The sequence below is a fragment of the Choloepus didactylus genome, chromosome 14 (assembly GCF_015220235.1).
Source record: "Choloepus didactylus isolate mChoDid1 chromosome 14, mChoDid1.pri, whole genome shotgun sequence".
Classification (NCBI taxonomy): domain Eukaryota; kingdom Metazoa; phylum Chordata; class Mammalia; order Pilosa; family Megalonychidae; genus Choloepus; species Choloepus didactylus.
The window spans coordinates 54,239,799-54,265,806 of record NC_051320.1 but is presented as its reverse complement, the minus strand read 5'-3'; the positions used below and the strand labels follow the sequence as shown (position 1 = coordinate 54,265,806).

The 26,008-nt window shown below is 38.0% G+C and overlaps 1 protein-coding gene across 2 annotated transcripts in view; it reads left to right on the top strand.

Annotated features, from left to right (window-relative positions):
- STK3 (serine/threonine kinase 3) overlaps positions 1 to 26,008 on the top strand; it is a 344,700-nt gene that overhangs the window by 43,428 nt on the left and 275,264 nt on the right. For both annotated transcript variants that reach the window (XM_037802741.1, XM_037802742.1), the window contains exon 4: positions 2,336 to 2,450. In XM_037802741.1, the coding sequence (XP_037658669.1) occupies positions 2,336 to 2,450 (115 nt within the window). The remainder of the gene's footprint in view (positions 1 to 2,335; positions 2,451 to 26,008) is intronic.

Sequence of the window (26,008 nt, the reverse complement as noted above, 5' to 3'; positions counted from 1 at the left end):
AAAAATGTACCCTTAGTAATGCATGGTTTTCTTCAATTAAGATGAAATTCAAATTAATATGAAAAATGTCAGGTTTAGGACATAAAAATTAGCACTTGAAGCTTAAACATAATGATGGTGCATATAACTTTTATCATGGGTTTATATATGTGTTCATGAGGTGCAAATAGATGAGAAGAGTTTGTAGTGTTTTTTCCATTTTTTCCTTCTGGTTTTGTTTACCTTTTTATTTTAAGTTGTGATATTAGGAGAGTAGACAGGATAAAGAGTGTAGGGGAGCTATGCAGTGGAGACAGAAGAATGAAAGGATATGATCAATTAGTCATGAGATGAAAGGAAGCCAAAAAAAAAAAAAATGGAGGGGAAGATGATATGTGGTTTCATTAGACTGAAGGTGTTAAATAGAGGAAGAGGTTAAATGAATGGGAGAGGAGAACTAAAAGGAGTTGGAATGAGGGAAGGTGGCACAGGAGACAGGCATAGAATGTGGCTCATAGTTGTCACCTGTTATCAAGGCTTCAGGTTTTACCTCTGCTTCCTTGAGTGAATTGTAATTTGACTAATGTCTTACTTGTCCCTCCACCCAATGGAAGTTTCAGAGTCATAGTTGCTCACCCTCATTTAACAATGCGGAGAATACAGGGAATTGCTGGGTTCTGATTCAACCTGCAAGTCCATACAGGGACTTACTCAAAACTCAGTCATTATGACTGGATTAAAACTTTGTGCGGTTGCTTAAAATTATTTAAGTAACACTAGGTTAGTGGTTTGAAGGAAACTGCTTCCACTACTGTTCCAGTTTGCTAAAGCTGTCGTTATGCAAAATACCAGAAATGGATTGGCTTTTATAAAGGGGATTTATTAGGTTACAAATTTGCAATTCTAAGGCCATAAAAGTGCCCGGACTAAGGCATCAACAAGAGGATACCTTTACTGAAGAAAGGCTGATGGTGTTCAGAACACCTCTGTTACCTGGAAAGGCACGTGGCTGGCATCTGCTGGTCCTTTGCTCCTGGGTTTGTTTCAGAATGACTTTCTCCAAAATGTCTCTGCGCTTCTGTCTCTTATAGCTTCTCTCTGTCAGCTCCTGTGCATCCTTGCTTATTCTCCCAGGGTGTTTCTCTCTGAGTGTCTAGGAGTCCTCTCTTAGCTTCTCTGGGGCAAACTCTGGACTTCATCTCTTAGCTTAGCATTTCCGTATGTCTTTCTGCCTGCATTTCCAAGCATATGGGTCTGTGTCAGCCTCTGAGCCCTCTTAAGGACTCCAGTGAACTAATTAAGACCCACCCTGAATGGCGAGCTCTGCACCTCCATGGAAATAATTTAATCAAAGTTCTCAGCCACAGTTGGGTGAGTCACATCTCCATGGAAACACTCAATCAAAAGGTTCCACCTAATAAGATTGGATTAAAAGATCATGACTCTTCTCTTGTATATAACTGTTTCAAACCAGCACAACACATTTTGAAGTTTTAACCCTTTTTCCATAGTTCAAGTCTCACCCCTTCCATGAAGCTCTCTGTGATAACTTCATCTTAGACACTTCCTCCTTTAAGCTCTTGTAGCATTAAGTTGTGTTCAATATAGTTTATGCTACCTTACATTTGACATCTTTTTATGTGTTCTGTGAATATAAATGCTTTGCCTTTCGGAGTTGGGTAAGGTGTTTTATATATCAGCATATGTAGCAGGGCTTTAATAAATATCAATGGTGCTGGTCATTTGCCCCTTCATAAGTCTTCCTAAAAACAGCTTAGCTATAAACATCATTTATTCTGCTCTTAAAAACATAAAATCTCAATTCAGAAATACTTTAGTTATTAATTTAAATTATCTGAATCTTTAGAGCAAAAAAATTACCATTATTTTCCTCTAGAATTTTCAAATGCTAAAATGGAAGATAATTTAAAAAATCTTTTAAGCCTGATTGGTATAGTGTATTTTAAAGCTGAGTGTTAGTATGTGACTGAATGCAAATTCCTTTAGAAGGTTTATATTTAAAATACTTTGGTTAAAAGTAAATGTTTTCATTTGTTACTTATGTTAAACAAAGTAACGTCATTGCCAGAACAAACCCTTAACTTTCTTGGGAATCAGTGAAAACAGTTGGGCCTCCTCTGGTTGGTAACCCTGTTAAATTTCATCCATGAATTAAAATATAATTATACATAGTTGGTAAACCCTAGATATGGATAATTTGGCATACAAGAGAAATTTATTCATTAAGTTTACTTATTGGAACATTATGAAATGTTAAAAATACTTTGTATTGGGAATAAGAAACAATTTTTCTTTGGGAGTAACTAAATTTAATTGTCTTTTTATTTTTCTTTAGTCCATATGTTGTAAAGTACTATGGCAGTTACTTTAAAAACACAGACCTCTGGATTGTTATGGAGTACTGTGGAGCTGGCTCTGTCTCAGACATAATTAGATTACGAAACAAGACAGTAAGTATTTTAAAATTGTTTTGCTAATCTCATTTCTAAAGATTCACTTTTAGATTCTGGGCAGTATATTGTTACAAAGGAAATATTAGTGTGAGAAAAGAAAAGCTTTTAGAGTTTAAAGGGATCTAATACAAGGTGTGAGAGCCAGCCACATTATCTATGGGAAATTTAGGAGCCACATGATTGTTTAATTTATTTATTAGGATAACTTTCGATAAATCACCAAGAAACTACCACGGTACTCCCCTCTTCTTCATTGAATCAGTGTGTTGTTTATTAATGTGAGTTTAGTAAATTATGGTTAGAATTTTACCTACATTTCATAATATTCATAGCATTTCTTTATCTTAAATGTTTTATGTGATTAGTTAATGCTAGCAAGCAGTTGAAGAAAGTTCTGAATTTTAAAAATAATTGAAAAAAAAGTTTTGTATTTATTTCCCAAATATTGTCAGGATGTTTGAAAGTGATAGAGCTAGATTATAATTAAAAAAAAAAAAAAATTTTGTGAGTACCCCTTAGCAAAAATGTGTTATTTAACAAAACCCGTTTATGTTATATTTTAACCCTAATAAAAGAGCTGTTTACAAAATTGTTACATTAAGCAATGCATCTCTTTTCTCTGGATAAGTGACCAAAACCGACCTTTTTATCTGTAAATGACTAAGAATAATAAAAATACCAAAGTAATAAAGTAAAAGTGTGTGAAATGGAAAACTCTTAATCTCCATTTTCTTGATTTTACATATTAATGCTACTATTTTGAGTAGATAGGAAGTATTTGATCCAAGTGGTTTATTTCTTGTTGCCAATAATTATAAATTGTGAAAGTATACTATAGTTATAAAAAGTAGTTATGTGAAATTGTGGAACTGTAACCCATAACATTGTTTGAAATTTGCTCTCTAACTGCTTGTTGAATCACACTTTGAAAGTTATAATTTTTCTGTATATGTGTTATATTTCACAATAAAAAATATATAAAAAAAGGTAGTTATAGAGGGATCATTATTCTCAGAATATAAAAGGAAATATTTTATTCCTTTGCATTCTTTGTTAGAAGAGAGTCCACCAAGCATGTTGGGGAGTCATACATTTGGAATAGTTTAATTTTTATCCTTACAGAACAGTTATCTTTGGTCATGGGCTGGCATGGAAGAATCTAATTCCCATGTGTGAAAAAGAACCCAGAGCTGCACAAGGGATGGATTATTGTGATTGGAGCCATAGGTGTATTGTCTCTGGGTAAAACCTTGATGATAGACCTTGTTAAATCTCAAGAATATTTGTACCCTTCTTTTCTAGCATGAAGACATTTTTCTTCAAACATGTATTACCTAAAAAGAGTATCATTGTTAAGATTAGCAATATAAGAATTATCAGCACCAGTATTTTTTTTTTAAATGTCTGGGTATTGTAAATATTTGATCATTTTATCTATCTGAACTAAAAAATATATATATATTTATATGACATATTGCTTATCATGTATGGGATTTTTGGGAAGCTTTGCATTCAGAGATTGTTGGCCTTTCAAAGGTGAGAATGGGTTGAAGTCAGCTGTAGAAGCTTGGTTACTTGGGTATGGTTGATGGCTCACTTTCAGAATCATGGTCACTGTAGTGATACTCTTGATGATTTTCTGAATGTTGGAGCCATGACTGTATTGATTGCCTGACTTTCAAATATGTGACCAGTGAATGATTGTTACTGATCCATTAAACAGTTTTAAAACTGATTCTAGTAGTTAATTGTTATCATGGCTATAGAACAATCAATCTTTTCGTAAGACTATGGAAACTTAAAAAATATACTGTGTTGTTTTTTTGTTGTATCTTTTGTTGCTTATTTTAATTCTATATACATTTTAAATAGCAAAATCCATTCTTGTTATTGTTTTATGTAATCAGTACTTATATGTACCCATTTTATTGCTCTTTATTCCTTTCTATACCTCCATATTGCCTGAAGAATGTCTTTTAGTATTTTGTTATTTGTGGGCATGATGGAGACAAGATCTCAGGTTTTTTTTGATATGGAAATGTTATTTTAATTCATTTTTTAATGATTTATTTTCTGGGTAAAGAGTTCTAGGTTGGCAGTTTATTTTAGCATTTTGAAGACATTCCCCAAGTCGTCTAGCTTCCATTGGTTCTATCAGTAAATTTTGTGGTTCCTTCTTTGAAGGAAATCTGTAATTTTTAAAATTCTAGTTCCCTTTAAAATTTTGTCTTTGGGTTTTAACAGCTTTACTCTGGTGTGTGTAGGTGTCGTTTTCTTGGTATTTATCCCATGTTGAATTCTTATTGGTCCTTGATTCTGTAGCTTGGTATCTGTCATCAGTTTTGGGAAATTCTCAGTCATTATCACTTCAGATATTGCTCTTTCCTCTTCTGGGGTTCCAAATTGTATTTTAGTTTAGTTTTTTTCTTCCTTTTTCTGTTTTTGTATTTTCTTCTTTATGTGTTTTTCATCTTTCTTTCCTTTCCATACTTCAATCTGGTTATTTTCTTCTGATGTGTCCTCCAGTTCACTAATTCACTATTCAGCTGTGTCCAATCTATTTTTTTTAATCATCATTTTATTGAGATATATTCGCATACCACGCAGTTATACAAAACAACTTGTACTTTCGATTGTTTACAGTACCATTACATAGTTGTACATTCATCACCTAAATCAATCCCTGACACCTTCATTAGCACACACACAAAAATAACAAGAATAATAATTAGAGTGAAAAAGAGCAATTGAAGTAAAAAAGAACACTGGGTACCTTTGTCTGTTTGTTTCCTTCCCCTACTTTTCTACACATCCATCCATAAACTAGACAAAGTGGAGTTTGGTCCTTATGGCTTTCCCAATCCCATTGTCACCCCTCATAAGCTACATTTTTATACAACTGTCTTCGAGATTCATGGGTTCTGGGTTGTAGTTTGATAGTTTCAGGTATCCACCACCAGCTACCCCAATTCTTTACAACCTAAAAAGGGTTGTCTAAAGTGTGCGTAAGAGTGCCCACCAGAATGATCTCTCGGCTCCTTTTGGAATCTCTCTGCCACTGAAGCTTATTTCATTTCCTTTCACATCCCCTTTTTGGTCAAGAAGATGTTCTCTGTCCCACGATGCTGGGTCTACATTCCTCCCCGGGAGTCATATTCCACGTTGCCAGGGAGATTCACTCCCCTGGGTGTCTGATCCCACGTAGGGGGGAGGGCAGTGATTTCACCTTTCAAGTTGGCTTAGCCAGAGAGAGAGGGCCACATCTGAGCAACAAAGAGACATTCAGGAGGAGACTCTTAGGCACAAATATAGGGAGGCCTGGCCTCTCCTTTGCAGCAACCGTCTTCCCAAGGGTAAAACCTATGGTAGAGGGCTCAACCCATCAAACCACCAGTCCCCTATGTCTGTGGTCATGTTAACAACCATGGAGGTGGGGTAGCCGAATACCCCTGCATTCTCCACAGGCTCCTCAAGGGGGCACTACATCTTTTTTTTTTCCTTGTTTTTCTTTCTTTTTTTTTTTTTTTAACTTTCCCTTCTTTTTTAAATCAACTGTATGAAAAAAAAAGTTAAAAAGAAAACAAACATACAGTAAAAGAACATTTCAAAGAGACCATAACAAGGGAGTAAGAAAAAGACAACTAACCTAAGATAACTGCTTAACTTCCAACATGTTCCTACTTTACCCCAAGAAAGTTACATAATATAGCAACATTTCTGTGAACTTGTTCCTACTATATCCATCAGAAATTAACAGACCATAGTCATTTCTGGGCATCCCCAGAACGTTAAATAGCTTATCTGTTCTTCTTGGATTATTGTTCCCCCTTCCTTAATTGCTCTCTATTGATAGTTCCCCTACATTCTACATTATAAGCCATTTGTTTTATATTTTTCAAAGTGCACATTAGTGGTAGCATATAATATTTCTCTTTTTGTGCCTGGCTTATTTCGCTTAGCATTATGTCTTCAAAGTTCATCCATGGTGTCATATGTTTCACAAGATCATTCCTTCTTACTGCCGCGTAGTATTCCATCGTGTGTATATACCACATTTTATTTATCCACTCATGTGTTGAAGGACATTTGGGTTGTTTCCATCTCTTGGCAATTGTGAATAATGCTGCTATGAACATTGGCGTGCAGATATCTGTTCGTGTCACTGCTTTCCGATCTTCCGGGTATATACCGAGAAGTGCAATCGCTGGATCGAATGGTAGCTCTATATCTAGTTTTCTAAGGAACTGCCAGACTGACTTCCAGAGTGGCTGAACCATTATACAGTCCCACCAACAATGAATAAGAGTTCCAATTTCTCCACATCCCCTCCAGCATTTGTAGTTTCCTGTTTGTTTAATGGCAGCCATTCTAACCGGTGTTAGATGGTATCTCATTGTGGTCTTAATTTGCATCTCTCTAATAGCTAGTGAAGCTGAACATTTTTTCATGTGTTTCTTGGCCATTTGTATTTCCTCTTCAGAGAACTGTCTTTTCATATCTTTTGCCCATTTTATAATTGGGCTGTCTGTACTATTGTCATTGAGTTGTAGGATTTCTTTATATATGCAAGATATCAGTCTTTTGTCAGATACATGGTTTCCAAAAATTTTTTCCCATTGAGTTGGCTGCCTCTATACCTTTTTGAGAAATTCCTTTGAGGTGCAGAAACTTCTAAGCTTGAGGACTTCCCATTTATCTATTTTCTCTTTTGTTGCTTGTGCTTTGGGTGTAAAGTCTAGGAAGTGGCCGCCTAATACAAGGTCTTGAAGATGTTTTCCTACATTATCTTCTAGGAGTTTTATGGTACTTTCTTTTATATTGAGATCTTTGGTCCATTTTGAGTTAATTTTTGTGTAGGGGGTGAGGTAGGGGTCCTCTTTCATTCTTTTGGATATGGATATCCAACTCTCCCAGCCCCATTTGTTGAAAAGACCATTATGGCTCAGTTCAGTGACTTTGGGGGCCTTATCAAAGATCAGTCGGCCATAGATCTGAGGGTCTATCTCTGAATTCTCAATTCGATTCCATTGATCTATATGTCTATCTTTGTGCCAGTACCATGCTGTTTTGGCAACTGTGGCTTTATAATAAGCTTCAAAGTCAGGGAGTGTAAGTCCTCCCACTTGGTTTTTCTTTTTTAGAGTGTCTTTAGCAATTCGAGGCATCTTCCCTTTCCAAATAAATTTGATAACTAGCTTTTCCAAGTCTGCAAAGTAGGTTGTTGGAATTTTGATTGGGATTGCATTGAATCTGTAGATGAGTTTGGGTAGAATTGACATCTTAATGACATTTAGCCTTCCTATCCATGAACATGGAATATTTTTCCATCTTTTAAGGTCCCCTTCTATTTCTTTTAGTAGAGTTATGTAGTTTTCTTTGTATAGGTCTTTTACATCTTTGGTTAAGTTTATTCCTAGGTACTTGATTTTTTTAGTTGCTATTGAAAATGGTATCTTTTTCTTGAGTGTCTCTTCAGTTTCTTCATTTGTAGCATATAGAAACGTTACTGACTTATGTGCATTAATCTTGTATCCCACTACTTTGCTAAATTTGTTTATTAGCTCTAGTAGGTGTATCGTTGATTTCCCAGGGTTTTCTAGATATAAGATCATATCATCTGCAAACAATGACAGTTTTACTTCTTCTTTTCCAATTTGGATGCCTTTTATTTCTTTGTCTTGCCGGATTGCCCTGGCTAGCACTTCCAGCACAATGTTGAATAACAGTGGTGACAGCGGGCATCCTTGTCTTGTTCCTGATCTTAGAGGGAAGGCTTTCAGTCTCTCACCGTTGAGTACTATGCTGGCTGTGGGTTTTTCATATATGCTCTTTATCATGTTGAGGAAGTTTCCTTCAATTCCTACCTTTTGAAGTGTTTTTATCAAAAACGGATGTTGGATTTTGTCAAATGCTTTTTCAGCATCTATTGAGATGATCAATTGATTTTTCCCTTTCGAGTTTTTAATGTGTTGTAATACATTGATTGTTTTTCTTATGTTGAACCATCCTTGCATGCCTGGAATGAACCCCACTTGGTCATGGTGTATGGTTTTTTTAATGTGTCTTTGGATTCGATTTGCAAGTATTTTGTTGAGGATTTTTGCATCTATATTCATTAGGGAGATTGGCCAGTAGTTTTCCTTTTTTGTAGCATCTTTGCCTGGTTTTGGTATTAGATTGATGTTAGCTTCATAAAGTGAGTTAGGTAGTGTTCCATTTTTTTCAGTGTTTTGAAAGAGTTTGAGTAAGATTGGTGTCAGTTCTTTCTGGAAAGTTTGGTAGAATTCCCCTGTGAAGCCATCTGGCCCTGGGCATTTATTTGTGGGAAGATTTTTGATGACTGATTGGATCTCTTTGCTTGTGATGGGTTGGTTGAGGTCTTCTATTTCTTCTCTGGTCAGTCTAGGTTGTTCATATGTTTCCAGGAAATTGTCCATTTCTTCTACATTATCCAGTTTGTTGCCATACAGTTGTTCATAATATCCTCTTATAATTTTTTTAATTTCTTCAGGATCTGCAGTTATGTCACCTTTTTCATTCATTATTTTGTTTATATGGGTCTTCTCTCTTTTTGATTTTGTCAGTCTAGCTAGGGGCTTGTCAATCTTGTTGATCTTCTTAAAGAACCAACTTTTGGTGATATTTATCCTCTCTATTGTTTTTTTGTTCTCTATGTCATTTATTTCTGCTTTCATCCTTGTTATTTCTTATCTTCTACTTGGTTTAGGATTGGTTTGCTGTTCCTTTTCTAGCTTCTTCAGTTGATCCATTAGTTCTTTGATTTTGGCTCTTTGTTCCTTTTTAATATATGCGTTTAGTGCTATAAATTTCCCCCTTAGCACTGCTTTTGCTGCATCCCATATGTTTTGGTATGTTGTGTTCTCATTTTCATTCGTCTCTATATATTTAGCAATTTCTCTTGCTATTTCTTCTTTAACCCACTGATTGTTTAGGAGTGTGTTGTTTAACCTCCAGGTATTTGTGAATTTTCTAAGTCTCTGATGGTTATTGACTTCTAATTGTATTCCATTGTGGTCAGAGAATGTGCTTTGAATAATTTCAATCTTTTTAAATTTATTGAGGCTTGTTTTATGTCCCAGCATATGATCTATTCTGGAGAAAGTTCCATGAGCACTAGAAAAGTATGTGTATCCTGGTGATTTGGGATGTAATGTCCTGTATATGTCTGTTAAATCTAATTCATTTATCAGATTGTTTAGGTTTTCAATTTCCTTATTGGTCTTCTGTCTGGTTGATCTATCTATAGGAGAGAGTGATGTGTTGAAGTCTCCCACAATTATTGTGGAAACATCAATTGCTTCCTTTAGTTTTGCCAGTGTTTCTCTCATGTATTTTGTGGCACCTTGATTGGGTGCATAGACATTTACGATTGTTATTTCTTCCTGCTGAATTGCCCCTTTTATTAGTATGTAGTGGCCTTCTTTGTCTCTCAAAACATCCCTGCATTTGAAGTCTATTTTATCTGAGATTAATATTGCTACACCTGCTTTCTTTTGGCTGTAGCTTGCATGAAATATTTTTTTCCAACCTTTCACTTTCAGTTTCTTTGTGTCCCTGTGTCTAAGATGAGTCTCTTGTATGCAACATATTGATGGTTCATTTTTTTTGATCCATTCTGCGAATCCATATCTTTTAATTGGGGAGTTTAATCCATTTACATTCAACGTTAGAACCGTGAAGGCATTTCTTGAATCGGCCATCTTATCTTTTGGTTTATGATTGCCATATTTTTCCCTCTCTCTATTAATATCCTTTATTGTACCCATACCGAATCTCTTTAGTACTGAACCTTTCTCCAAGTCTCTCTGTCCTGTCTTTGTTTCTCTGTCTGTAGGGCTCCCTTGAGTATCTCCAGTAGGGCAGGTCTCTTGTTAGTAAATTCTCTCAGCATTTGTTTGTCTGTGAAAAATTTAAGCTCTCCCTCAAATTTGAAGGAGAGCTTTGCTGGATAAAGTATTCTTGGCTGGAAATTTTTCTCACTCAGAATTTTAAATATATCGTGCCACTGCCTTCTTGCCTCCATGGTGGCTGCTGAGTAGTCACTACTTAGTCTTATGCTGTTTCCTTTGTATGTGGTGAATTGCTTTTCTCTTGCTGCTTTCAGAACTTGCTCCTTCTCTTCTGTGTTTGACAGTGTGATCAGTATATGTCTTGGAGTGGGTTTATTTGGATTTATTCTATTTGGAGTTCGCTGAGCATTTATGATTTGTGTATTTATGTTGTTTAGAAGATTTGGGAAGTTTTCCCCAACAATTTCTTTGAATACTCTTCCTAGACCTTTACCCTTTTCTTCCCCTTCTGGGACACCAATGAGTCTTATATTTGGACGTTTCATATTATCTATCATATCCCTGAGGTCCATTTCGATTTTTTCAATTTTTTTCCCCATTCTTTCTTTTATGCTTTCATTTTCCATTCTGTCATCTTCCAGGTCACTGATTCGTTGTTCAACTTCCTCTAGTCTTGTACCATGAGTGTCCAGAATCTTTTTAATTTGGTCAACAGTTTCTTTAATTTCCATAAGATCATCCATTTTTTTATTTAGTCTTGCAATGTCTTCTTTATGCTCTTCTAGAGTCTTCTTGATTTCCTTCATATCCCGTACTATGGTCTCATTGTTCATCTTTAGTTCTTTGAGTAGCTGCTCTAGGTGCTGTGTCTCTTCTGATCTTTTGATTTGGGTGCTTGGGCTTGGGTTATCCATATCGTCTGTTTTTTTCATATGCTTTATAATTTTCTGTTGTTTTTGGCCTCGTGGCATTTGCTGAACTTGATAGGGTTCTTTTAGGGTTTGTAGACCTATTGAAGTCCTTATCTCTAATTTATCAGATCTACAGCTTCCTGGAGTACACTTTCTCTAACTAACCAGCAGGTGGCGTCCACGAGCCACCTGTTCTCCAGAAGCCAGTTCTCCCCTGCTTAGCCTTTTTGGTGAGTGGGGGAGTGAGTCTTGTGGGGTCCAATTGGTGTACCAAGCTTGTGTGTGTAGTTGGTGTTGCCTGCCCTGTATGTGGGGCATGTTTCTGGGCAGTCGGGGAGAGGGGGTGGCCCTAACAATCAAATCTCCCTGATGATCCTAGAGTTTTAAAGCTGCTGCAATAGTCTAATCCTTCAGTTCAGTCCTGCCACAGTTTGTCTCTGCCACTGACCCACAAGTCCTTGGTATTGCCGTATGGCTCCTGAGACTTGCAAGTGGGCCCCTCTTCCAGGCCGTGCACCCCGGGTCCTCTGTTGAGGGATGACTGTGCTATGTCACAGGTGAGTGCCGTCCCCCCAGGGCAGTTCTGGGCTGCTGGGCTGTGTAGGGAGGCTCCCAGTCTGCTCAAATGATGGCTGAATGGGGCTTTGTTAATTCACACTGCTCCACCTTCCCAACTCTGGGACAATCAGCTGAGGTTGCAGGGAAGGCTAATGTCCACGCCCGGTTTTGTGGTGTGTGCCTGTTATTTGAAGCGCTTCCGTCACACTGGGTTGTCTGGGGCAGCTCTGGGCTATGGGGCTGGCGATGGGCAGGAGTGTTTCCTGTCCACCAGGATGGTGGCTGTGAGCGGACACCCCCCTTTTCTTGGGAAGTTGTGGTGTTTAGTGAATTTTCTCAGCCACTGGATTATTGCCTTTTGTCTCAGAGCTCTGTTAGTTCTGCTCTTGACGTGACGTGCCCAAATTGCAATTCTTTGAAGCTTTCTGTATTGGGCTTCTTAGAGTAATTGTTTTAGAAAAAGAAAAAAGGATTAAAAAAAAAAAAAAAAAAAAGGGCCCTCCTCAGAGATCTGACAGGTTATTGAAATGCTAATAGACAAAGCAACCAGGGCCATTAAGGAAAGGTCCACAGGGCAGAGAGATCAGCTTTTCTTCGGGATTTGCATATGCGCCTCAAGGCCTGAGCTCCGCCCCTCCCCCCTCTGTGTTCACCAGAACTCCAAAAATCCTCCGCTTGTATTTTGGAGTTTTTTGTGTTATTTTTTTTTTTCTATGCTTGTCTCCTCTCTGCTGGGCTGGCTGCTCTCAGATTCTCTGGTGTCTGGTCTCAGTCTATCTATGGTTGGAGTCTGGATCAGTAGAATGAGTTTCCGATAAGAGCAGCCACTGCAGTTCTCCCTTCTCCTTCCCGGAGCTGACAGCCCCTCCTCCCACGCGACTGAGCCTGGCAGGGAGGGGCGCGGGTCCCCTGGCTGCAAAAACTTACAGATTTCGCTGATCTCAGCAGTTCGACATTTTCATGAGTGTTGTATGAAGTATGCCCGAAGACAGATTGCTCTGTGGTGTCCAGTCCACGCAGTTCCTGGCTTTTTACCTACTTTCCTGGAGGAGTAACTAAAACTTACAGCTCACCAGTCTGCCATCTTGCCCCGCCTCCCCCCCAATCTATTTTTAAATCCATCCATTGCACTCTCAATTTTAGTTATTGGATTATATTCTAGAATTTCCATTTGATTCTTTTTAAAAGTTTCCAGTGTTTGCAGAAATTTTGAATCCTATCCTTTATTTCCTTGAATATATAATTACCAGTATTTTATATTTGATGTCTGATAATGTCTTTATCCTGTGGGTCCGTTTGTATTGTTTATTGTTTCTCTTGGTTTTTATTGTCTTGTCTGTGCTTGGTTATCTTGATTGCTAGACATTGTATAAAAAATGGTGGAGGTTATTTTAACTTCTAGATGCTGTCTTCTTCCACCAATATTTTTATTTCTCCCAGGTGGCTAGAACTAGCAATCCCAGGTCACTTTAATTCAGTCAGGGTTAAAGATAATTTAAAGCTAGACTTCAGTTCTTATAGACACTTTATGGACACCTCCATGTCTAGTTTGTAGCTCCTTGGTGTTCTAGGGCTCCCCAACTTCTTCGTAGACTTTGATTTCCAGTTTTTGTCTGCCTAGTCTCATGAATCAGTCCAAACCTCTACTCTGCTTCTTAGCCTCTAGGTTTTTTCCATAATTGGTATATCCCTCTTGGGGAAAAGTACTCCTGATTGCTAGGCTTACCACTCTGTTATTATTCTTTTCTTATACCCTGATGGCAGAGATACAATAATGTTTTAGTTATCTTTCTTAGCCCTCAAATAGACTTATGAAAATATTTTGTACAAACTTTAGTGTTTCTCATTCAGAGAATGGTCCAGATTATCTAGTCAACCATTATAGAAGTTAAACTCCAATAGTTTGTTTTTTAACATTTAGGTATTTAATCTATTTAGTGTTTACTTTTGTGTATGAGTGAGGTAGGGATCTATTTTTATTTTTTTGTGTGGATATCTAGTTATTGGTAACACAATTATCTGTCCCTTTTCCAACTGACTGATAAGCCTCCTCTTTTAAGGTCCTTATATATGTGGTTCTGTATTAAGGCTCTCTGTTGTATCTATTTCATAGCATTATTTGTCTGTTTCTGCAGTAGAAACATACTCTTAAATTTATGGTCTTATAATAAATATTAATATCTGGTGGGCCGCTGCCCTTAATTGTCTTTGTTTTTCTTGACCTTTCTATTTGAGGTTTAGAGTAAGCTTTCAAGTTCTGGAAAAGTCTTGCTGGGATTTTTATTGGAATAATATTTAATTCATAGATTAATTTTGGTAGATTGTTATCTTCCCATCCATGACACAGAATATCTTTCTTTATATTTGGTGTGTACATGGTCTCTGTCTGTCTGCCTCCCCCCATGTCCTTTTGTCATCTTCTCCCAGAAAATATTGCAGATTTTGAATTTGATTTGTTCCTAAGGGTCTTGTGATTTTTAATAGCATTGTGAATGGTATCTTTTTTTCCTTTATATTTTCTAGCAATTAATGGCAATATATGGAAATGCAATTGGCAATAAAATTAGTATAATTAGGGTAGGAACAAGATTGACTTAGTACTTAAGTGGATTCAGAGATGGATGTTGCATAGTCCTGTTAGGACCTGAGAGCTTAAGCTTAGTTCACTTGATTTTATATATGCTTAATATCATAACTATTTTAATAGTTAGCCTTCTTGGAGGAATGAACAGGTTAGATTACTATACTAGAAACATTCCTTTTGGATTTTGACTTACTTTGAATAATGAACATGTATCAAGTCTACCACTCAGTATAGAGAAGAAACTAAATTAGGTATTGGTTAAGAGAGTTGATGGTGACTCTTTTAAATCTTTTAATTATTTAATTACTGAAAGGTTACCTTTATTGGAGATACGTATTTCTTTATGCCACTTTGATCCACTGTCTTGTGTCCTTTTCTTTCAGTCGGAAGTACTCCCTTTAGTAATTCTTGTAGGTCAGGTCTGTCTACTGGTGATGAACTACTTTCTCTTTTGTTCATCTGGGAATGTCTTAATCTCTCCCTCATTTTTGAAAGAAAGCCTTGCCAGATATAAAATTGTTGGTTGCCAATTGTTTTTTCCAAGTACTTTAAATATTTCAACCCATTGCCTCCTTTTCTCCATGGTTTCTGATGAGAAATTGGAACTTAATCTAATTGAGACTCCCCTGTATATATAACACATTCTGTTTCTCTTGCAGCTTTCCAAACTTCGACCACTATGTGTCTTGGCATATTTCTCTTCAAGTTTATTGTGTTTGATGTTTGTTTGGGCTTATGGATTGTGCATATTTACATCTTTTTCTAAGTTTGGGAAGCTTTCTGTCATAGTATCTCTGAGTATTCCTTTTGTTCCTTTTGAATATTCCTTTTGCTCCTTTCTCACCTTGTTCTCCCTCTGAGACTCTCATAATGTATATAATGGTTCGCTTGGTAGTGTCTCACATGTCTCTTAGGCTATTTTTGTTGTTTCTAGTTCTTTTTTCTTTCTGCTCTTCATTTCAATTGTCTTGTCTTCAAGTTCATTGATTATTTCTTAGTTCCCATCTGCTATTAAAACCTTCTTTAGGATAGTTCATTTCAGTTACTGTGGTCATTAACTCCTGTAGTTCTTGTTTGTTTTCTTTTCAAAATTTCTTTCTCTTTATTCACATTCTCATATTGTTCTTTCTTTATTTTCCTAATATCCTTCAGACCTTTGTCTGTATTTTCTTTCATCTCCATGAACACATCAAAAATCATCTTTAAAGTCCTTGTCCTGTATGTGTGCAGTCTGGTCTTCTTTGTTGATGGTTTTAGATCTTATCCACTTTCTTTGGATGGGCCATAATTTCCTGTCTCTTTGTTTTCTCTGTAATATTTTTTTGCAGTGTACATTTTAATATTTCAAAATGTCAACTCTTGGATTTAGTTCTGGAACTGTCTGTTTCTTGAGTTTGTATCTAGGTAATGATATGACAGATTTCCTTGAGCACCAGTAGGTAAACTGATGCAAAAAATACCTTTCACAGTGTTTGCAGATTGGCTTTGCCTTGGCTAGTGCTGTCCTTCAGGGTTCAGCCTTCCTATCTGGAAGATCATCCCAAGGTGAATGCAAAATACAGGATTCTCCCTGTCTTTTTGGGCCTGTGTCTTGCTCTAGGCTTGTGCTTGCTAGGGACCTTAGGCTTTCCCCTGCTTACAGGAATTTGAATGTCCCTCTGCTTCCCAGAAACATATCTTTTTCCTCTCCAGGGTGCTCCAGTGCAGGTCTTAAAGCAAGTAAACCTTTGTCCCAGGCTGTCCATTTCAGTTTCTTTTTATACTGCTTTCGCTGTCTCAAGCTGCTTTTGTCTGAAGGGCAAAGCCTGGGAGGTGTTTCCCAGGTCAATATTTCCCAACTGGAAGGAGGTCTGGACCCACACCAGTGTGCTGGCTGGCTCCACACTGCTTGGGGAAGAGGTGAGAGAGGGCCCCAAAAACCTGTGAGGAGGTTCTCCCATGATTCTTTCAAGCTGGGTTTTCTTGATTTGGCACTTGCCTGGTAAATGCAGCCTGTTTTGAGTTTAGTTTTATTTTCCATAGTTTTGAGGAAGGGTCTTTAAGGCTCATTCCTCTTCCCCTTTTGTCTGGGCTAGGTTATAACAATGGCTGCCCTCATAGCAAGGAACTCCAGTGATCTGAAGTAGCACATCTTTGGCTCTTGGGGAACTAAGCTTTTGTATCCCACCATGGCACCAGTAAGCTCCAGCATGGACTGGGATCGAGTACATCATTGCTGCCTGCTGCAACCCTGGAAGATGGGCAATGGTAGCCACTACCTGGAGAGTGCAGTTTACTGGTATTTACCGTGATTTAGCAGCCTCTTCCTCCCATTCTTCCCTGTATGCTACACTGTGTTCTGTTAGACCCAGAGAGTACCTGCCTGTTTAATAGTTGTTCTAGTGGAGGGATTGATTCCTGGAACTTCCTACTCTGCCATCTTCCCACAACCTCTCGGGCATAATTTTGAAAGTTTCTTGTGAAGAAATTAGCTGGCAGGGGAAATAATTAGTTTTTCCAAAACCGATTTATGTTGTTTAATATTAAATGCATTTGACATGTCTAAACACTTATGCATGTCAAGTATTATATGTTGCAAAGTAGAAATGCACAACTCTGTAACATTGAAAGCTTTTTAAAAACATTATATTTTTATCAGAGGCTTTCAAAATGATCTTTACATAATTTTTAAGTTATGGCTTGATAGATAGAAGAAATAGAGACTTTGTCTTAGATGTTTATTTTATACTTGGAAACATTCTAAAAAATGCCCACAGTATTCTCTTCCATTTAGGTTTACTTTTTGACTTGACCACTTGCTTTAGTTCAACTTAGTGTTTTAGAAATAACATGAGTAAAGACTTGTAGCTCTATGGATTTTAGTTTTGGCTCTTCCACAAACTAGTTTTATAAGTGTGGGGCAAATCACTTAATTGTCAAGGACTTTTGGCTACCTCATTTGCAAAATAATAAATAACGTTTGTATAGTGCTTTATATTTACTTGGCAGGATTTTTTACACTTCAATTGAATGGAAAGGTTCACTACCGATTTATTTATCTATTCCCTCTGTCCTGCACTGGAAGTACAAATAGTTCCAAGAAGTTTTGCTTTTGTTGCAGTGTTTGCACACTTAATAGAGCTAATAGGTATGTAAAAAACTAAATTCAAGTTTGTAAAGATCTAGTTCTCTAGGAGTCAAAAGAGAGAAGCATTTAATCAAACAGAATTTCAGAGAAAGTTTCATAGGCGAGCAAATCCCTTAGCAGATTCTTGAAAGGGTGAGTCATGGATCATTGAAATGTAATCCATGAGGGCAGGGTTTTTGCCTTTTTTGTTCACTGTTATCTCTAGCTCTTAGGACAGTGCCTCACATATACGATGGTCAGTAAATATTTGCTGAATGAATGAGTGAATAAATAAATGAGTCAGAGAAGAGATGACAAGCAACCTCTTGGGAGAGGAAACAAATACGGCAAAGTTATATTTAAATATATATATATTAAATATATATATTATATATATTTAATATATATATATGTATTTCAGTCTCTTAAGGTCCATTGTCATACCCCTAGGTGACCCCTAGGTCACCTGAGGAGACTGTTCTTCTCATCATAGGTTTAAATGGATTTACTTTTCTCATACTTAATCAAATACTTAGAATCATTGCTACACTTTAGTTTGATGGATCTATGCTAGGTTCATGACATTGTTGAACAATTTTTTGTTTTTCCTGAAGTGTTCCTGATTTATTTTTTTTTTTGAGAGAAGTAGCATATGCTATCTTTATCATTTTGCTAATGTTTTCTGCTTTGTAGTCAGTTTATCTGTTTCCTAGAATTTATGTCTTCTTCTTGTAGAAGACATTCTTCAGAGCTTCCTAATTTCTTGTTCTAATTTGGACTCATTCCTTTTTAGGTCTGCTGTACATCCAAATCCTTGGGATTTCTTTTCACTGGACTCCTTGGTTAGTGCCACCATATTCTTGTATACTTCCTGTTTTCTTGGTTTTCGTCCATTTTTTGTATATTCCCTAAGCTGTCTTCCTCATGAAGAACAGGAGGTCAACTATTTGAATCTTTGCATATCTGAAAATGTCTTTATTTTGGTTTCATACTTGGTTGATAGTTAGCGTATGTAGAATATTACATTGAAAATAAGTTTCTCTTAGAGCTTTGCTACATTTTCTTCTGGCATCCAGTGTTGCTCGTGTTATGTCTAATTCTCATCAGAGTCTTATTTATTTCTAAGTCCCCCTCCTCTGTAAGTTTTTGGGCTTTCCCTTTATTCTGATATTTCTGATATTTCATAAGGAACAAGATATTTCACAAGGATGTGTGAAGGTGTGAATCCTTTTTATTAGTTATGGCCAGTAGTTCCTTTCAACACATATTCTCGCATCTTTCTTAAGCTTTGAAAAAATTTGATGCTGAAGTAAAGAGTGTTCAACAGGATTGATTGTATAGATCCAGATGTGGATAGCACAATATTGAGTGATGGTAGCACAATATTGTAAGTACACTGAACATAGATGACTGTAAGTATGGTTGAAGGAGGAAATTTAGGGGCATGCAGGACACCAGAAGGAAAGGTAGAAGATCAAGACTGGGATGGTATAACTTATTGAAACCTAAGGTTGACCTAGAGTAGTCAGTGATTGTGATTAAATGTTCAAATATAAGAATGTTTTTATGTGAGGGAGAACAAATGAATGTCAGCTTTGCAAGGTGTTAAAAATGGGAAGGTATTGGGGGAAAAATACAATTGATGCAAAATAGAGTCTATAGTTAACAGTAACATTGTAATATGCTTCCATTAATTGTAGCATATACCAAAGCTAAATGTTTATAAGAGGGTGTAAGGGAGGGGTTTGGGATTCTTGGCATTGGTGGTGGTGTCTGACTTTTTAATTGTATTTTATTTTAATTTTGTTTTTTCTTTTGTTACTTTTTAGCTGTCCTTTTTTTCTTTCTTTCTTTTTTCACCTCTTCCTCTTTCTTGGTGGAAGAAATGAAAATGTCTTCAGATAGTGGTGGTGAATGCATAACTAAGTCTAAGGTAAATCAGACTAAAGAGTAAAGGATGGTAATGATGGTGTTTTAAAACTTCAACTTCTGTGTGAGACCAAAAGAAGAGATGTTTATTAGTTGCAAAATCTATATTTTTTGTAGCACACTATATAATTAAATTTATATTGTCAGTTTATTCTAACAAGATAATTACATGGAATGTTGAATAGGTAGTAAAATCTGGTTGGTTTGTACAGGTTAGTGTGAAGCCCTGATACATCCTAGAGTAATTTGGGCAGAGAATAAAAATGTATTTGCAAAGTCCCCTTGAGGGTTACTGGGAGAAAATTTGGAAATATTAAGTTTCCCCACCTGGGGAATTAATGATATGCTCACGAGCATTGGGGACTACAAATTTAGAAGGCCAAGCCCTCAATCTTGGGGCTTGCCCTTATGAATTTTGTTACTGCAAAGGAGAGGCTAAGCCTACTTAAAATTGTGCCTAGAAGCTACCCCCAGAGAACATCTTTTGTTGTTCAAATGTGGCGTCTCTCTCTAAGCCAACTCTGTAGGTAAACTCACTGCTCTCCCTCCTATGTTGACTCCCAGGGGTATAAATCTCCTTGGCAACATGGGACATGACTCATGGGATGAGATTGGCCCTGGCATCATGGGATTGAGAAAGCCTTATTGGACAAAAAGTTGGAAGAGAAATGAAATAAAATAAAGTTTCAGTGGCTGAGAGATCTCAAATAGAGTTGAGAGATCATTCTGGAGATTATTTTTATGTGTTATATAGATATCCCTTTTTAGTTTTTAGTGTATTGGAATAGCTAGAAGAAAATACCTCAAACTGTTGAGCTGCAACCCAGTAGCCTTGATTTTTGAAGATGACTGTATAACTATATAGCTTACACTGTGTGACTGTGTAATTGTGAAAACGTTGTGGCTCCTAGTCCCTTTATCCTGTGTGCGGACAGATAAGTAGAAAAATGAGAACAAAAAGTAAATAAATAATACTGAGGGATGGCAGGATGGGATGTTTTGGGCATTCTTTTTTACCTTAACTTTTAGTTTTATTCTTTTTTTGTGTGTGATAATGAAAATGTTCGAAAATTGTGGTGATGAATGCACAGCTATGTAAAGGTACTGTGAACAATTGATTGTACACTGGATGATTGTATGGTTTGTGAATATATCTCAGTAAAATTGAATTAAAAAAAAAATATATATATATATATATTCTGCCTTGATATTAATTATGTGTTAGTACTCAGATCCCTATCACCTTCCTCCATTTTGAGAGCAAGTTATGCACACAGCTTCCTGCATGACTGGGGCAACAGACCATTTCAAGGGGAAAGTATGTATCATCAAACCTTAAAACACCCCTCCCCTGATCGCTGTTAATAGCCAAATCTCATGAGACCCTGCTGAAACTCCGTTTCACGCCCTATGAACCAAAGCCTTTATAAGCCACCACCTAGGCACTCACCGCTTTTTTTTTCCTTTTTTTTTTTTTTTTTTTTTGTGGTTCACTTTCCATGGCCAGCCACAACCACAGGGCTATCTCCTGTCAGTAAGTCCCAATTAAATTCATGTCCACTTCTGTGCCTGGCATGTTCTTTGATCCTAGGGCTAAGCTGGGTTGGAGCAATTGGTGAGCCAGCCAGGAGGACCAAAGAGCCACTGCCTTTAATGAGCATGAGTCCTGGGAAGGGAGAATCTGCGGTGGGGAGTCCTGGGCTGGTCTGCTTCCTTAATTTGGGGAGGGTCACCCACTTGCTTCACTGTGCTGTAGTTGGCTGTCTGTTATGTGTGGAATGGTGAGCTACAGCAGAGTTGTCTTGAAAAAGACAAATCTGCAAGTCCACAGGGATAATTCCAGGGTGGCCTGCTTCCTCAGTGTGGCAGGCAGTCACCCAGTTGCTTGACTATGCTGCAGTTGACTGGCCGTTATGTGTGGTATGGTCAGCTACAGCATGCTGACTCAAGAAAGACAGAAATCTGCAAGAATGCTTGGGTAATCCCAAGGTTGCCTGCTTCCTCAGTGTGGGGAGGGTCATCCACTTGCTTGACTACACTGCAGTTGGCTAGCCATTGTATGCAGTATGGCTAGGTACAGCAGACTCTTGAAAAAGACAGAAACCCACAGGTTAAAAGACAGGTCAGAAAAAAAAATCACCTTCGGAGCCTGAACTCTGGAGCCTGAGCCCTGGAGCCCTCTGCTCCCCTAGAAGAGGTACGGCAAGCCCCCTCTTCCAAAGGGGGAGGTCAAAATCCATAGATGCGAACAATAACTAGGAATCCTGGGATTGGAGGCCACACGTAGAATTAACTCTTTACTGGTCCCTAATAACCAGCAGCAAGTCAGCACTAGTAAGTTGTCAGGAGTTAAACAAAGTAACACCACCATTGGATGCCACAACCCTGAACATTGCTGGTTTATTACAGGAAATTAGTACCCAATTGTGTCAATATCATTTTGTTTTAAATCTTGCTAATGCTTTCTTTAGTATCTCTCTAGAAAAATCAAGCCACCCTCCATTCGCCTTCTCCTGGGGAGGCCGATAACGGAATTTTTACTGTGCTTCCCCAAGGCTATGTACATAGCCCAACCATCTGCCACAAGTGTAGTGGCAAAAAGAATATTAGCTAAATGAAAAAGTCCCACAAGTGTAACTCATACTTCTTTACATTGATAATGGTGTGCTAACCAGTGACTCTCTTTCCCAATTAAAAGAAGCCTCCGCCTCACTGCTGTCTTACCTTAAAAGTCGGGGATAGGCAGTCAGTGGGAACAAACTGCAAGGCTCTGGCTGCTCTGTCAGATTCTTAGGAATTGTATGATCGGGTAATAAGGTGTAGGTAATAAAGTTTACAATTAATAATGTGCAATGTTTCTCTGCAGTTATAGCTTTCTTAGGATTGTTAAGGTATTGAAAAACTTTTGTTCCTCACTTAGCTCAAATATTAAAACCTTTGAATATTTTGATTAAGAAAAAAATCATCCCTTGGAGTGGAACACCTTCCAACAGGCTGTGTTTAAAAAGGCATAAAGGGCAATAGCGCAATCACATGCACTGGGGTGGTGTGTGTGTGTGTGTGTGTGTGTGTGTGTGTGTGTGTGTGTGTGTATACAGATCCAGACCTGCTCTGTGAACTGGATGTGGCCAGTACTGATATTGGCTTTGGGTGGATTCTGTGGCAGAGGCAACATTCTTAACCACTGCCCCTTGACTTTTGGTCACAAATATGGAAATGGACAAAACTGAGATACAGCCCCCTGGAAAAGCAATTGTGTGCTGCATATAATGTGTTATTGCAAGTGGAGGGACTGATGCAAAGATGCCCAGTCACCTTGAAAATGGTCATCCCTGTTTAGAGGTGTATAACTGACATGCTTCTAAACCACACTCTGGCAATGCCCAACTAAGCACACTGACCAAATGGAAAGCCTACCTGGTGTAGTGCAGCATTTTCAATACCAGCCTTCTGAGTGCAAAATGCATGAGATTCTCAGACCAGTGTCCTATAGAGAGGATTCAACAGCTAAAGTTGCTGCATCTGAAATAGCTGTCAAAATGTCCACTACAGAGGCATGGGTACCATTTCCAAGTCTGCTCAGTGCACTGATGGGTCTACTAGTGGGTAGCCTCACATGTGGACAGCTGTGGCAGTGCAGCCCACTACTGACACTATATGGTGGGAGACTGACACTATGCAAAGTAGTCAATGGGCTGAGTTAAAAGCAGTGTGGATGGTAATAGTGCATGAACCAGGAATCACACTAGCCATGTGTACCGACAGCTGAACTATTTACAAAGCCTTATGACCTGGATGGCAACCTGAAAGCAAGAATAATATACAGTCATGAGTTGCCCCCGGTCTGGGGACAAGAATTGTAGAAAGACATCTGAAATGCCTGCCAATGGTGAAAGGTAACCGTTGCCAGCCACTAGTGGACATAAAGAGTGCTCTTCGTTTTCCCTGCATTGACCATGTGAGCTACCACACTAGATGGGACACACAAATCCTGATAACCCAGTGGCAAGTGGACTATATTGGTCCCCTTCCACTTTTGGAGGGGATAATATATGCTTTTACTGCCATAGAGCTGGCTATAGTGCTTGTTAGCTTTCCCAGTGGGGAAGGCTAACCAGTAGACCACCATCCAGTGTTTAAAAAAGTGTGTGCTCTGAATGGTGTACCTACACAAATAAACAGTGGTCAGGGAACCCCTTTCACTGGACAAAAGACCCAAGCATGGGGTATGTACTATGAATTCTCTACACATTAGTGGACCAAAAAGCTCTATCATACCTTAGTTCACTTAAACGCAACACTATGGGCTGCTGCACCTGCCCCCGTTGAAATGCTAATGGTGGGACCAATGCAAGCATTGAGAATCCAAGTTTACGGGCCACTGCTTTACAGCTTAAAAGGGAAAATAGTAATAACTTGTTACCTGTGCCACAGAGCATACAAAACGGGGAAGTTGAGAGCCTTTGGCCTTGTTGCTGGCTTATATAGCTGTGTTGGTTAAGAATCCTAAGTCCCTGGGGAATAGCAGTTACCCAAAATAATTTAACCAATCCAGGGCCTCTTATTCCTGTGGGAAGCTTATGCATGATTATGTGGACCCTTCTTATGCCTAATGAAATGGCAAAAAAAAAAAAAAGCCTCTCAAAATTTGCAGGTAGAGAATATCTGGTATTTAAAACCTCCCCATAATGTTTCTCTGTCTGGTACCTTCTTATCAACCAGTGGAACTCCAGCATGTAATTATCCCTTATTGTTTCCATAAGCATCTTTCTTTTCACTCATAGTGCACTAGCAAACAGCCTCCTAAACTGGACTTTAGCAGTAACTCATGTCCACAATCTAACCCATTGTTGGGTTTCCACAGATTTGTCATCTTCAGGTGCTACTGGACTGTGACCCCTGTAAATTGGACTGCATAGAACACCCTGCTGACCTAGCAGAATTCAATGCATTGGGAAATCTGGAAAAAAAAAAAATCTTAAAATAGTTTAATTTCCTTTCTTGGCCATGACGGCATCTCTTTGTGAGGTTGTCACCTCTGTGTGGGGGACTCCTAGTGTTCTGTTGACTCTTACACTGTTGTAATGAAGTAAGATGCAATAACTTTCCTGTAGTCAACGTAATGTGCTGTGTAGGGGTGGATTGTGAGGACCCAGGGCCCGGCCCCCCCCCCACCTCGCCTCCATTTGGAGAGCAAGTCATGCATGCAGCCGCCTACATGACGAGTACAGGTGATAAAGGTCAACAGATCCCCTCAGGGGGGAAAGAATGTATCGGTAAAGCCTTAAAACTCCCCTCCCCTAATCACTGTTAACCAAATCTCGTGAGATCCTGCTGAAACTCTTTTGTCACACCCTGTGAACCTAAGCCTTTATAAGTCACCCTCTTGCCGCCCCCCCCCCCCCTTTTTTTTGCGTGTGGTTCCCTTTCCACAGCTGGCCACAACCATGGGACCATCTCCTGTCAATAAGTCGCAATTAAACCCATGTCCACTTCTGTGCCTGGTGTGTTCTTTGTTCTTAGGGCTAAGCTGGGTGGGGACAGTGTGCTCCTTCAGAATCTTTTTGAAGGTATGTTCATTTCTTATTGATTTAAGATTTATTTGGAGCTTAAAAATCTGATAGTAATTCATTGTTAATAATAGGCATCTTTTTGATACGTGTAGAGTATTATTCTGTAAATTATTTTGGGGGGTTTATATTCGCCTCAGCATTATTGAACTAATTGATGTTTGATCTTCCCTGTCACTTCATTGCATAGTTCCCCTCTGTGTAATGGATACTAGTTCATACAGGATTTACAACTCCATATGTATTGAGTACTTTTCTGTTGTCTTCTGATCTCTTTTTCAGGAATCTTTTAATGTGGGAAAGGATTTAAAATGTCTACCCACTGACCGTTTTCGCAGTAGAGTATCAGTTCTCTTTTTCTGCAGATCAAGGGATTATAAGCAGCATGCATATATGTATATTTACATATGGTGTAAGTAGTAAAAGCTTTTATTTTAAATCACTAGTTGTGGGATTTTTCTGATAGATTTTTCAAATCTTATTATTTTTTTTTTTGTCAGACATGTGCAGTCCAGATTTCATGGAAGACAACTTCTCTGCCCTTTTATATATGATAATGGTTAAAATATTCTGTTATTTTTCTAAATGTATGTACTTTGTGTGAACAGAAGATTTGTGTTTTTTAGAAGAATCCCATACATTTTTTGTTGTTTAAAGCCTTGGATATTTTAGACTCCTAGCCTCCCTTTTTTGGAGTGAGTGAGATGAGGTGGAGTGGTGAGAGGTAGAAGGGAGTTACTGAGTTGCTTTGCTGTTTTTCTATGTGTTTTCTTCAACGTTAGTATCTGAGAGGCCCACTGAATGCATATATTCTTGTTTTCAAGAGAGGTGTGGGGTGGGGGTTGGGATATTGTTTGTAAAGAGTTAAATATGAGACTAGTGGTTGTTCAGATAAAGTAATAATAAACTTTTCAAAAAGCAGTTTTATTGAGATATATTCACATACCATCCAATTCATTCAATGTGCACAATCAGTGGCTTTTAGTATAATCACAGAGTTTGTATATTCATCACCACAATCAATCTTAGGACATTTTCATTACTCCAAAAAGAAAAGCCCTATACCCTTTAGCAATCACCTGTCAT